Source organism: Saccoglossus kowalevskii, chromosome 22 (assembly GCF_978046115.1).
Source record: "Saccoglossus kowalevskii chromosome 22, keSacKowa6.1, whole genome shotgun sequence".
Taxonomy (NCBI): Eukaryota; Metazoa; Hemichordata; class Enteropneusta; family Harrimaniidae; genus Saccoglossus; species Saccoglossus kowalevskii.
This window is the reverse complement of record NC_140662.1, coordinates 10,853,029-10,867,615: the sequence shown is the minus strand read 5'-3', so window position 1 is coordinate 10,867,615 and position 14,587 is coordinate 10,853,029. Positions and strand designations below refer to the sequence as shown.

Sequence of the window (14,587 nt, the reverse complement as noted above, 5' to 3'; positions counted from 1 at the left end):
AAGTACATGGAATGCATTCACATTGATTTGTATAAATACAACCAAATTTAAGATCTGTATTTTCGTGAAATTAATACAGGGAAGCATTTATATAAAATATTGGTTGATGTAGTAATGGTAGCTGCTGTATCACTTTCATAGAGGGCTACTTCATTCATGGTTTCTGGGAAAAGATATTTGAACCATGGGCGTATTCCACAGAGGTGCTGAACCCTCAGTTTAGTTTTTACACAAAGAATTCTGTGAAAGGTATTCATATGCCCACATGATTGGCGCATGCATTCTGAAGTAAGAATGGTGAGGACATTGTTATCTTCTTTAGAGAACTTTATGAAGAAAACAGAATCCAGATACAGTCATTTAAAATTATTAGCTGCAGCAATGATAGTGGGGTTATTCCTTGTAACTCATGGGAACAGTGGCCAGCAGTCGCATACATAGATGCATACATTCAGCACACACACACAAATCTATATTTTCCTTAATATAGAAAATACATTATGATTTATTAGTACTCATCACAAAACAATGAAAACGTGTAAACACATAAATGTTTGAAACCTTTGCAAAAAATACTCCATAAATGTTAATAAATAAGACACCACCCCTCTATCAAAATTGAATGTGTGTGAATCCCCCCTCAAAAAAAACAATAAATGTGAAAGAATTTCTTAAAACTTGTAAATAATAACATACAATCCTCCCACACATGTAAATACAATAAGAAATAAAAAAAACTCGATCCCATTCCCCATGTAAAAATTAAATGTGAAAAATCCTTTAAACTTGTAAATGATGGCATAACACGTCTCTCGAATGTAAATACTATAAAATAATGCCCCCCCCCCCAATGAAAATAATAAATAAATGCGAAACATCCATTAAAACTTGTAAATGGTAACATGTCAGTGTCTCAAATGTAAAAAAAATGAAAACACTCCCCCACATATAGTTAAAAAGAAACACTATCAAAATTAAACACATGAGGAAACCCCATCCCTCAAAAAAAAAATTATCAACACATGCAGCTGGTTGGATATTTTTTTGCTGGTTTTTGCCTTTCTGTAAACACTGTTGAGCGGAGTCTTTTTTTAACCAATCTTTTCATAATGCCTTTGTCATGAAGACGACGATCTAGTGAAGAGATGAGCTCATTTTTTGGAGCAGCTCTCCATCTTGTTGATTTGAGGAGAGAGCCATCCTCCTGGTCCTCTTCACCAGACATCAATTCAGGGTCCACTTCTTTCCACATGGCTCTCTCCTCTTCATTCTCTAAGACTCATGCGTCTCTGCATTGTCTGTAAGAAAACATTCGATGACATAAATACTAATGTAACAATTACAACTTATAGTAAAGTGTCAAGTAGTCAACAAAAATACAATTGTAATTGTATTACCGATAATCAGCAAAATGTTATTATTACATGAAAACAAATATATAACTGCTGATTATGGTGAAATAGTTAAATCACAATAAATTAATGTGATAAATTATTGAGTGTTGGAGTACACAAATTTATTCAATATTCTAACAATATATTTATAATTTATCACAACATACCTGCCAGCGTAGTGTGTTTAGACGCTTCGCCATCTTATTTTTGTTTTTTAATGCTGGGTTTTGTCCTTCTCTAGCATGTATTCTCTTATTTTCATAAGCTCTTCGTACAGCAACTAGAAAGATATTGATAAAGCAACAGTACTACAATGCAACTAATATAGAATGAGTTGAATAGTATTCTTCAATAGTAATATATTCAAGTTACTTCATAACTCATTAAAATTCATCAAAAATTTAAACAAGTCATGTCTCTTTGATAGCACATTGAAACACATGAAATTGTGGTTGGGTATCACAATAGAAGACAGGATTTGCATGAAACAGTCAAGGTTGTGTTAGTTTGCCATAGGGATACATGTAATTTCAAAGAAATACAACAGTACTGTGACTCAAAGAGAAGATTAAACGAATCAATAACGAATAATTAATATGAATAAAGTGTTCCCGATAGGAATCAACTATTGGAACATCAATGAAAACCACAAAGCAATAACCATATGGTTCACTTCTTGAGTTACAGGTATAATTGTCAACAATAAGCAAAGCAGTAACTGATAATTACATTTTTACTTACATTGATACTCATTTTCTGAATATTTGTCGTCAAACTTAATTGGTCCATAATCTTTTCTCTTATCTGTCTGTTGTGTTCAGCATTCCAACTATTAACAAAAAACTAATGCTGATAAAAAAGATAAAATTACCTAACGATGACAAACCATAGACCCTTTAATAATCTATTATAAAGTACATGGACGAACATAATATGATACACATGAACCTGTTGAGTCATTAAACTACACATATTTGCAAAATAATTCAATAAAGCATCAGATTGATTTGTAGCATGTGTAAATGTTTAAGCAACACTTACCGAAAGCTCTGATGGTGTTCTAATTTTTTGTTTTTTTTTGTTGACTGTGTCTGACATTGTTGTTGCCGATGCTGCCTTTGTTGTAGTATAGAATCTTCAAGTTTTTTTCAGATTTTTTAATCTAGACAATATGCAGTCTTTCAAATCTTCTTGCTGTGATGACATGTTGCTGCAAGTTTCCTGGAGAGAATTAAAATTCTCATATATAAATTGAAAGTCTGTAAAGAAGCATATATGCAAATTTGTTAATGTGTGTTCAAGTTCTAAACAAAAGAGAGAGTACATCCTGTGAAGAAGCCTATTGTTTGAAACTATTGTGTACTTGACTTTTAATCAGGATCCACAACATATGGTACACAGGATATGCTGACAAAACAATGCTTTGAGTGTCTATGCCCATACATAAACGAAATATAGGAAAGGCTACTAACATAGCAAATATATCAGATAAATACACCAACACTGTAGGAAAAATTAAACGTTATATATTTAATCTTAGATCCAGGATCGGCGCCACAAATAACTAGAAAGGTGCAAATGCGATTGATCGAAATTAACTTACATATAAAACTGAACAATTACCTGCAGTCTGACTATCTTGTGCATACCCCACAGTATTTGAATTCTGTTGTTGAAGTGGCTGTCTTGGCGTTGACCATCTTGGTGGCTGGGTTGTCTGTGCATCTAGGTATAGAGTGGATGTTGAGCATGAGGCTGCTGTGGCTGAACCATGATGAACTCAACTAGCCGGGTAAAACGGAGTACTACTATTGAAATCAGATTCGGCAAAACTTGATGAAGCGTTTTCTTCCATAATGTTGTTGAATGCTTCATTAGCATTTAGACGTCTTCTTGAATTCATGTTAGGATGTTGAACTTCGGGTGTAAAGTTGAAGAAGACTGTTCACGTCAGCACGGATGCAATGACAAACATAGACTGACCCTTCACTAGTTTGTGTACACGAAAGGTTGTCGTATGGCGGCGCTGTTGTGACTACCTAGCTGTATCATTAAAACGTGTGCCTAATTCTTTCTTTTTTTAAGTGTTTGTAAATCCACAATATGCAAATATCGCATATAAAAATTAATTTTCAATCCTTGATGTGAATTTGTTTCAATAAAAGCTGAAGACATCAAGTTTACCTCTACTTAAGTAAGAATACAGGCCGGTCTAGAGGACCTTTCTATGCCAGTGAGGTCAACAATGTGTCTTGTCACACTTGACAATGACAACAGTTATTCTTGTTTCACGATTATTGTCCCATAAAATATACCATACTGTATTTGAATCACTTTTCCGTTGTCTGCAAAGTTTCAAGCATTATTATAATTTAGTTAGTATTGCTGAAGCACGTCGAAATTAGCATGTCAGAACTACTGTCAAAACAATGCTTATATGAATGCGGCCACTGTTTTAGATGGATGGGAAAGTCCTCGTTTTACAACCACAAGCGTACTTATTTCGAACCTTACGGTTACTGGGCTGATGATGATGGAAAAAAGATTGAAGTCGAAACAGGTAAGCATGCTTTTGCACTGTTATGTTTTCCATCAGGAACACCAGTATGATATGCAAGATTCAAATATCTACACAGACAGAAATTATAAAGTTCTTAGCAGACGGTGTTAGTAGGCAATTGGCATTGTATTGCTTTACAATAATTTTTTTTCTTTGTGGGAGGGGGGGGGGTCAATACCACACCAACAATGTCCATGTGGCTGATAATAACAATGTCTTATAGAAAAACACAAAGTGGGATATGATCATATAGCACTGTCATCTTCAAGATACACAAAACTTACAAATAAAAAAAATGTTGCTAATAAATTTGCTTGATTTTAAGTTTAAAGGCTGCTCAACACTAATACAACCTAAAATTTGTCCAAATCTCAGTATTTTGTTCACTGAGTCAGTGTATATTTATTTCTGTGCAGAAAAGGTGGGTTAACCATACAGTTTCAAAAGAAAAACTAGGGTATAAAATAGCACTGATAGTGTTTTAGAACTTTTTACCAATGGTTCTTATAGCGAAGATTTGTCTTTGTTTCACAAATCTTTGCTGGTGACATGGGGGTAATAAAAATATAATATTGTGGCTCATGAGCACTTTTTGTTGTCTGAATTTATTTTGAAAATCTAGATTGTGCATATATATTTAAAATGAAATCAAACATGTTCTATGGGCATGTTTTGAGTGTCACAAGGTGGCGAAAGTTTTGTCATTAACATGCAGTGTTTTTTGACAAATGGGACACATTTCTGGGCTGTAAATGCGATATCGATAAAAACAAGGATTAGAATACCACTTTAAAGCTGGATGTGTACTGACATTAGAATTTCAGCTAAAATATTGATGTGAACAAAATGAAGGGTCTTCATACCTTATAATGTAAAAAAAAAGACATAAAATCTGTTTGTGGTAATAATTTTTTAAAAATTATTAGGCCCAAAAAAAAATAGATCTGTTTCTGGTCCGAAGTTTCTTAAAAATCAATGCGGTGATACGTTTTTTTTTCCCTTTTTTTTTTAAATTGAGTTTTAGAAACAAAACTGGATGAAACTGACTTGTCATACGCTAACACAGACACTATAGAGAGAAATCAAGAAATTCAATCTGCACATGCGTGAACAAGATACTGTGCCATCAACGACAAGCATACTTCACTTTTTTTTTTCTTTTTTTCAAATTAAAAAAAAAAAAAAACTTTCGAGAGCGGCCTTTTGAACTGACGACCAGAAACAGATCTATTTTTTTGTTCTTAGTCAAATATAAAAAGAAAATAAGTCATTGTATTCCATATTATTTTGAAGTAATCTAATGCTATACACTGTTGTCCCATTGAACACATTAAAACAGAATTACAAATAAAAATAATTTATTTTAATAATATGTAAACAGGATTATCATGATAAAGTTAAATCACAAAATTTAGTATAAATTAATTGAATGTTTCTTTTATTCAACTCATAATTCTTAGTTTTTTGCAATAAGTTTAGTATTTTATTTAGTTGCAGCTTTACATGAAGTTGAAGTACATCCAGTTCATGTGCCTGATGGCAGTGATGCTGTTGCTGTCCAAATTTTACCAAAAGATGCCCATAACCAGTCATTACAGAAATCAGATGAACAATGTTAGGAACAATGGTGAGATGATTTAACTTAATGATAAAAATTCAGTCCCAAATAAAGGCTCTACAGTATAGAATTTCAGTATGGAGGTCATTAGGCCTGTATGGTTAAACAGGAAGTCTGCCATGCTAAAGGCACTCAAACTATCTTTTGTGTCTATGGCATTGTATTTTTGCACTCTTTGACACTGCGCTGCTGTAAGTATTTGGTGTATGACAAAATTGTTTTACAGTCTGAAAAGTTGTTACATGTTGAATGTATGGAAGAAATTCAGTCTGGCCTCCAATATGGATGTCATATGATACTAAAATTTATGTGAAATGGGGCAAGTGAAAGACATGTATTGATCAATGTTTCATCAAATAAAATAATCCTTATAGTTATTGTACTCATTTATATTTTATGGCATCATTTCCAGTTTAATCACTGATGTTGAAGAAGATCACAGTGAATTTAATGTATATTCTAGCTCTGAAGAAAAGAAAGATAGCAATGAAGTAAGTCTATGATTATTGAGGTGTGGCTACATCTTGCAGCACAGGGTAGATGGTTTCCTGGCCTTTGTTTAGTATTTAAGTGATTGTCACTGTTCAGTCATGTAAGCTTTTCTACTGTGACATTTGCAAACCGTTACATCAGTTTTTCTCACAACAAAATTGTGATATATGTATACAATTACTATTCATAATTATCATGTTTAATCATGGTATTTATATTCAAAGCCATTCATGTCAACATTTTCCATGATTGAGTAACCCAAATGCTCCCCAAAACACAATGACAGAACTTTACCAGTCTGAGAGCTGTTTACAACTGCAAATAAAATGGCACACTGCCTAGGTGGGTGAAATAAATGGCACACAGTCATACTTTTAAAAACGCAAGTTCAATCAGTTAAACTTTATTTATGAAATCAAAGATTTTGATCATTATTAGATCAATATAATTTATTGATAAGGGACACAATTTGAATTTTTTCTTTTTTTTTTTATTGTCTATTTTCTTCTCAATTTTTCCTATGACATGGACAATCATACCAAGCTATGTTTTTTGTTTTTTTTTTTGAAAAATGAAAGTGTGCCAACTACTAATCCTCCATTGGTTAGGTGTCATTTTATACCCAATGTTGAAAAAGTACACAATAAAAAAGTAAGAAAGCGTCTCAGGTCATTAAATACAGAACAGAAGAGCACAGGGACTGTGCATTGTAAACGCTTGTCCACTTAACCAATAGATTTGTTGACATGATCACAGCTTGTTGAAAAGTGTATACTTCTCCCCAATGCTCATTAACAGTGTAATTTTATTTTATAGAGATCAATTAATTATGATAGATGTCAGTCATCAGGAATTGGGCCATCAATCAATAAAGAAAATGTACAAGAGGTCTGGGTAGATGAGGCTGACATCAAGGAAGCCATGCAGTTCAACAATGATGTGCCTGACAATCAACATGCTGATACAACACAAACGGATCATTCTCATTTGATGACTGCAATATTATTGTTTATTCTTTCATGGCAACAAACCTATGTTATTTCTGATAGAGGTATTCAGTGCCTTGTGGCATTCATCAAACATCTGCTACTGACAATAGCTACGATCTTTAACATTGATGCGCTGACAAAGTTTGTAAAAATTTTACCAGGCACATTGTTCACTATTAGGAAATTTCTGGGACTTGACAGAGACGCATTCAAGCAATATGTGGTATGTGCTAAATGCCATAGTGTTTATTTATTTGAGGATTGTTTTAAAACCAAGTTTAACGGAAAGAAAGTTTCATTAAAGTACCAGCATGTTGCCTTTCCACAACATCAACATCGGTCACGTCAAAAGCAATGTGATGAAGTGTTACTCAAAAAGGTAAAAGGACAAAATGGTCGAAAGTACAGTACTTGTATCCCAAGAAAGTTTATTGTTATAGAAGTCTAGTTACATCCCTGGAAATGTTTGTTAGAAGACCTGGATTTACAACTGCATGCAACAAGTGGAGAGCAAGACAACCAGGAAAAAACATTTTGAATGACATCTATGACGGGAAAGCGTGGAAAGACTTTTTCAATGAAGAATATTTTAAAAGTAAATTTCACTTGTGTCTTACATTGAATGTGGACTGGTTACTGTACCATCTGATGGCCCCTGTATTTCAGTAATAAAATGTGTAAAAATTGCAGATGTTTTGTGTCACAAAAGAAAAGTTACTGTATGTGGCGTCATAAAATGCATTATAGGGCATACTATTTCAGTATCTTGGATTTTCTTTGATAACAGTTGTGAGAGAGCGAATACATTTTTCAGATTTTGTATATAATTGTTTATTATTTTATTATTTTATATGCTGGTCTGCTCTACATAATCATACTTGTTTACTCAGAATGTGATTTTTAAAAGTTTACCTTGGACTATAATCACCCATGCCAGCAGTCTCACTGAAATTATTTACATATGCTTATATTGGTAATACGCTTCTAATATGCAAATTTTTTTCTGTTCATGTGCTTTAAAATGTTTTTAATAAATCATTTTGTTTTGCAAAACAGAGTACCATGTTTCAGGTGTTATTTTTTGATATACACTTCCCATTTGATTGAATAAGGTACTGCATGTGCTTTATTGCTATGGTAAACCTGCCAGTCTGTATTTTTATTAATATTTGGCGAAATGTTTGAGGTCCACCTTTACCAGAGATGTAACTTTTTAAATATGATGCATTCTGTGTTTCAAAATAATTTTTTTAAATGAAAATTTTGTGAATTTGTGTTGATTTTAAGTGTTTGCATTGTACACGTATACAGCACTGGTCAATATGCATCTTGAACTTCAACACAAAAGATTCTACCAACCATTGAGTTTGTGCCAAAAAACTTGATTTGGTTCATTTTAACTTGAAATTAAAATGTTTTCTGCTGCACAATGCCCCCCCCCCCCATTCCATTCATGAAAGTATCTTACAATGCAATGTTTGTTAGAAGCATTCATGACAAAGTAGACTGGCCCAGCTGTGATGACTTTTTTTCATTTAAATGATAATAATAAAAAAAAAAATTGGAAAAAATAATTTTGCAAAATTTCGCGGTTAAAGGGGATTTTGCAGTAACACCTCCATTTCGCTATTTTTTTTTTCTTAATTTTAAATTAAAAAATAAATTATTCGCCCAGACTGTGCCAGTCTAATAACAAAGCAATGTTACATCCCCTAAACATGGCTGTCAGTATACATACTAGTCTTGCACAATTATAGTTACCATAAATGATTTAATGTCCAATTCCCAATCAAGTATGGCAAAACATGCAGGAAAGCAAAACAAGGTTTGGACTACATATATAGCGAAACTAATTGCCCAGGAGTAAATAACAACCTGTCAAATTTGTACTTTTTTATCAAGCAATAATGCACAGCATGGGCGAGTTTGAATTGGGGGTGTTGTGTCGTTTTGAATAAGGAAATTGTTATTTCTTGGTATACCCAAGGGGTCATACCGGTAACAACATATAAATACCCGAGGTGAGATGTGTACTTATAGTTTTTCAGTATAGTTCAAAACATGTCTTCAAATTTCTCAGCATGTACAGAAACAGATAGCCCCGTTAAGATCAATTCCATATGTTGACGATGTATCTGCACCCCCCCCTGTGTAAACCCACCAGTCCGTCAAATCAAATCAAATCCCCTCACCAGTAGAATTATGTGCCAGTATGTATCAGTATATAATTAGATGCATATGTATTTACTTGTATTTGGCTAATACAAGTAAATACACACCGTAGAAATAAATGGTAAATACATCAGAAATAAACCATGTATTTATAGTAAGTATTTACCTGTATTCACAATGTAATCACCATGTATTTACAAGAGTGCAATTACAGGTGAATAAAGGTATGAATACAGGAAATGTATTTCCGTTTCCTGTTTTCATGTGTATAATCCTGTATCTACCTGTATTTACCAAAAATACAGGCTTTAATAAATGTCTGTACTTAACAATATTTTCGCTATTTCACGTAGTGTAATGTATCTATCTTGAGTCGTATAATGTCTTTGTTCTTACAATGTAGTATTCTAGTTATAATCTGTGCCACTGCACCTTTGAAAGCAGCCCAATTTGAGAATCGTTGGAATCTCTCTGATCCAAGGTGGTTGGTTTTGTGTGGTGTTTCATCTTTGTGCTGTTTTATGTTTGTAGCTAATATACGTGTATGTTTACGCACTTCAGGGTCATTCTCACTAACTTTACTTTCACTACTGCTCAAAGGCTGAATTCTGTAATCTGCTTGCCAAAGGAAGTGCGGTCCTCGTAGCCAGATTGTAGAGTTGAGTTTACTTGCATGAACTGATCGAGTTGCAATATCTGCAGGATTCTGATCTGTAGGCACATGATGCCATTGACCTGGTGACGAAAAGTTCTGTATTCTCTGTACGCGGTTTGCTACATACACATGGAAGCGCCTAGACTGGTTATTTAGATAACCAAGGACAATTGTACTGTCTATATGAAAGGTGACACTATCGATAGTGTGTCTAATCTCTGATGTTATCTTCTGTGCTAGTTGAGTGGCTAATACTGCAGCACAAAGTTCTAGACGAGGTACTGACACGGCATGTGTTGGGTTTACCTTTGCTTTGCCAAGAAGGAATGATATGCTCAATTCATCATTGTGATTAATCAGTCGTAAGTATGCGACTGCGCCTATTGCTTTATCACTAGCATTGGAAAAGATATGACACTCTCTTTTCTTGGTCTGTCCAAAGGCAGTTGGACAGTAACAATGTTGTATGTGAATGTTCTTGACGTGTGAGAGACTGTTGCACCAACGAGTCCAATAGTGATGATACTCTTCGGGAAGTGGGTCATCCCATCCAGCACGTTTTGACTTGTGTTCTCTGTCTGCGAGCAATCTGCGTAAAATGTGCTTTCCCTCTATCGTCACCGGAGACAATATTCCCATTGGATCATATATTGAATTCACTGTTGCTAGTACTCCCCACCGTGAGAAAGGTTTTTCTTGTACGCTGACTTTGAATGTGAAGGTGTCTGCTTGCAATGACCACTGTATGCCTAGTGATCTTTGTGTAGGTAACATATCTTGGCTGAAATCGAGACACTGGAGATCTTTAGCATGTATGTCGCTTGGAAGAGCTGTCATGACTTCCATTTTGTTTGAGACTATTTTATGGAAGTTGATATTATTGGTCGCTAGCATATCTCTAGTTCTCTCAATTAGGCTAACTGCAGTTGCGGTATCTGGTTGAGAGGTCAGTCCAGCATCGACGTAGAAGTCATAATCTATGAATTCTTTAACATCTGCTCCAGATGTAGCTTGGTTTTCCTCTGCAATCATTCTCAAATCGAATGTGGCAATGGCGGGTGAGGACACATTGCCAAATAAATGTACATTCATGCGATACTCGATTACTGGTTTCTCTGTGTCACTGTCTTCGAACCAGAAGAAACGTAGATAGTCTCTATGTTCTCTATTAACATGGAAGCTGTGAAACATTTGTTCTATGTCTCCCATTACGACTACGGGCTCATGTCGAAATCTCATCAGGACCCCGAGGGGACTGTTCATTTGGTCAGGTCCCTGCAATAGTGCATCATTGAGGGATACTCCATTATGTTTTGCGCTAGAGTCAAATACAACTCGTATCTGTGTGTTTTTTGGGTGATATACCGCAAAGTGTGGTAGATACCATACGTTGTTGGAGTCAAGCTCAGCTGTCAGTACTGGACTAGCATGATGACGATTGGTAGTTTTCCCGATGAATTCTAAGTATTGTTTCCTCATCTCTGGCTTGCGACCGAACTGATTTAACAAATTGTCAAATTGATTGCGTGCTGACTGACGGTTATTTTTCAGTAAATCTGGTGGGTATTGTCTGAAGGGAAGAGGGAATTCTAAGTTGCCATTTTGATTCACATGAATGTTCTGCTTCATGATGCTCAGGAACTGTTTGTCTTCTAAGGAGAATGCCTTTGTCTCATCCTCCGGCGTTTCTTCAAATATGTTTGTACATACTTTGATGGGTTGCGGTACTGCTGGGTCTCTGATGTGTATGTGGTTATTACACCCGAGAGGTTCTGTCATCGGTTGAGTTTTGCATATATCATTGTAGCATGTGGTCATGGTAGTGCGGTGTATAGAAGCTCTAAATACACCTCTTACTGTTTCTAGACAGAGTTCACCTGAAACAGTCCACCCAAGGTCAGTGCGTTGAGCCCAGGGTGAATTGACTGGTCCATTTCTGGTTTCTCTAACTTTCAAGGGTTCTGGACAGTTTCTACCTATCAGAAGGTGTATGTCAATGTCTTCCCATACTGTTGGGAGTTTATCTGCTATGGGTTCTAAGTGTCTGAATGATTTACATATTTCTGAAATGGGTATCTCATTCTTGTCATTGGGTATGTCATCATTTTCAAGCAGAACCGGCAAAGGGAATGCTTTCTTGCCATCTATAGACTCAATAATGATGTGGTTACCACGCCTTCCTGTTCTGAGTTCTCCTTTGCTACTACATGTTGAGAGTTCATACTCGTGTTCAGGACCCTGTATTTTCAGTGCATCGAAAAGTTTGGTGGTCCCCATACAGGCATTAAATTGGTCATCGAGGACTGCATATGTTGCTATGGCGTTTGCTGGTTCACCTTGTTTGTATACCTTAACGAGAACTATTTTCCCACAGGAGCGTCCTGCTGGGCATTTACCAAGTTTTGTACACTTAATTGTTGCCTCCTGTGTTTCATAATTTTCCACCAACTGTGTTGGCTGTTGTTTCTTGGACTCTCCATATGTATGGTGGAGGCAAGTTATGTGTTTAGTGCTTTGACATGTACATTTCACCTGAGTGTTGCAGTTCCTTGCTAGATGCTTTTGTGTACATTTGAAACACAAACCTTTCTTTCTACAAAGTTCCATTCTTTCTGTTATTGGTAGCTTGATGAAAGCTTTGCATTCAGTTATATGGTGACCTGAGGTATCATGGTATGCACACTGTTTTGTGTCACTAGAAGTTGTTGTGACATTGACATGTGCTACAGTTCTTGACCGTTGACTGGACCTCACCTTGTCTGATGTGGTGATAGTAACGTAGGATTTAGGAACATCTGGATCATTTTGTGTTCTAGCGACAGCCTTGATGAACTCTGCAAAGAAGCTAAAAGATGGAAATATGCCATGTCTTTGTTTGTGTGATGATACTTGCTCTCTCCATTTGTTGAGTATGAATGCTGGCAGTTTCTCTATGATAGGATTTAATCCATGTGGAGCATTCAGTGTACTAAGGTGGGTGAGTTCTCCCATGTGTGCTACTGTATCAGCACACAGATCAGAAAATTCTAGTAGACGTTTGTTGTCCTCCCCTCTTAATTTAGGGAAAGAGTTCAGTTTTCTGATGATAACACCTGTAATCACAGCTGGGTTACCAAATCTCTCTTGTAATTCTTTCCAGGCTTCTTGATATGCAGTTTCAACGTTGCTTACATATCTGTGGCGGTACCTATCAACCAAGGTCTTGGGTGTATCGGCTAAGAAATGTCAGTTTCTCAGATGTTGGAATGCATGCAGTTTGTACCATTGATTCGAATGCTCTTTTCCAGGGCAAGAACATGATGGGATCTCCTCCATAAACCTCAGGCTCCTGCACTGGCAGATGCTGACGAGCCAAGATTCTAACGTATTCACTGGTCAGTGGTACATAATTATTAGGACTGTCTGATGTGAACGGAACTTGTTGTGGGAAACTTGGTTGTGTCGTCGGCGTCTCCAATGTACCTTGTCTGGTGGAATCAGTGGTGCATCTGAATTAATATTTTGGATACTAAAATGTAAGACATGATCATTTGAGGACTGTAAAGGTGAGGTGAATAACTGTTGTGCAGTTTCGTCCTCCATTGCTTTCTCCAAGGCGTGTGCAGTTGCCTTTGCAATTGCCATTTTTTTTAGCTTCCAGTATTTTTATGTTAGCTTTAAAGTCAGCTTCTTGTACAGCCTGCGCTGCTTCCTGTTTTGCTATGGTTTTTTCAAATTCAACTTCCTCTGCTGCTGCAGCGGCTTCAGCAAGGGCATGTGCTCTAGCAGTGCTAAGTTTCGATGATGTTCTGGATGTATAAGAACCAGAGACCGACAGTGAGCCTTTGGGTTCAGGTTTGATAGTTGGAGTCCAAGCACTCTGTCTGATTATATTTTCTTCCAGCTCTGAATCAATGATCTGTTTGTTTCTGAGGAATTTTGACTCCATGTATGATGCATCATCTTTTGTCTCATCTGATTTGTCAAGAGAGTACAGTCTCATCACTTCTCTGAACGCAGTATCATATTGTTCAGTGAGTTTTCTGATTTCACTTTTGTCAACTGGGACTAATGTTAATTGTGCACTGGACAATGTCGTTTTTATCTTTGACCAGATTGTTGTCATCTGTTTCTATGCACCAGTTATTGCATTGATGAGGGCTTTAGCAGTCATGGTTCTCTGCCTTTGAGGACGCTCTTTTCGTGTGTCAACACCCTTATCATCGTTTTCTGTCACATTGGATTCAAGATCATAATATTCAGTGCTTTTAGGTAACTCATGGTCTACTTCATAATGTGCCATGTTGGTTGAATAGTATTCACATTCAAGTGGAGGTTGTTGTTTGAGATTCTAATTTCCTAGCTACCAACCTGTATCTGGATATTTTCAGATGATTTTCACTGTTCCGGGGTCTATGCTGCATCTATACCCGTACTGTGTCAACCACTTCTCGAAATAACCACCCTCAAGTGCGTTAGAATAGGTATGGTTTAATCAACAAGCGGTAAAACTACAAAACAAAAGTGTAAAAGGTACACTGTCAATAAATCATGGCGACCTGCATATATTGTACAGCGTAAATGTAAACAATTGAAATAAATTGAAAACGACAGTAAATTCGATATAAATTCGAAAATAACTAGTCCTGGGGAAGGTTGAAACATCAAATAAACATCGAGATTAAAAATAAACTTACATCGCTGAGTCTACAATGCGTTTCGACAGGT

At 35.9% G+C, this 14,587-nt stretch overlaps 2 protein-coding genes and 1 long non-coding RNA gene across 3 annotated transcripts; 1 reads left to right on the top strand and 2 right to left on the bottom strand.

Annotated features, from left to right (window-relative positions):
• Positions 1–1,114: 1,114 nt before the first annotated feature.
• Positions 1,115–3,429, bottom strand: LOC146728984 (uncharacterized). The gene is made up of 5 exons (XR_014928186.1): positions 3,018–3,429; positions 2,436–2,653; positions 2,136–2,223; positions 1,562–1,674; positions 1,115–1,298 (listed from the first exon to the last, which is right to left on the bottom strand). It is a non-coding gene; the product is annotated as an uncharacterized LOC146728984 (long non-coding RNA).
• A 2,290-nt stretch (positions 3,430–5,719) lies between these two features.
• LOC146728983 (uncharacterized) lies at positions 5,720–8,113 on the top strand. Its single transcript, XM_085495560.1, has 3 exons — positions 5,720–5,763; positions 5,985–6,063; positions 6,881–8,113. Exon 3 carries the CDS (start codon positions 6,986–6,988, stop codon positions 7,499–7,501), a length of 516 nt encoding a protein of 171 aa, XP_085351686.1. The 5' UTR covers positions 5,720–5,763; positions 5,985–6,063; positions 6,881–6,985; the 3' UTR covers positions 7,502–8,113.
• A 1,452-nt stretch (positions 8,114–9,565) lies between these two features.
• Positions 9,566–13,985, bottom strand: LOC146728982 (uncharacterized). The gene is made up of 2 exons (XM_085495729.1): positions 13,490–13,985; positions 9,566–13,095 (listed from the first exon to the last, which is right to left on the bottom strand). Exons 1-2 carry the CDS (start codon positions 13,983–13,985, stop codon positions 9,566–9,568), a joined length of 4,026 nt encoding a protein of 1,341 aa, XP_085351855.1.
• Positions 13,986–14,587: the final 602 nt, after the last annotated feature.

Excerpts from the sequence above, each read along its gene's own strand:
- LOC146728983 (XM_085495560.1), top strand. The coding sequence starts at position 6,986 with ATGCAGTTCAACAATGATGTGCCTGACAATCAACATGCTGATACAACA.
- LOC146728982 (XM_085495729.1), bottom strand. The coding sequence starts at position 13,985 with ATGACAACAATCTGGTCAAAGATAAAAACGACATTGTCCAGTGCACAA. Across the intron at positions 13,096-13,489 it reads AAAAAATGGCAATTGCAAAG|CCGATACACCCAAGACCTTG; the intron begins GCAACTGCACAC and ends GACATTTCTTAG.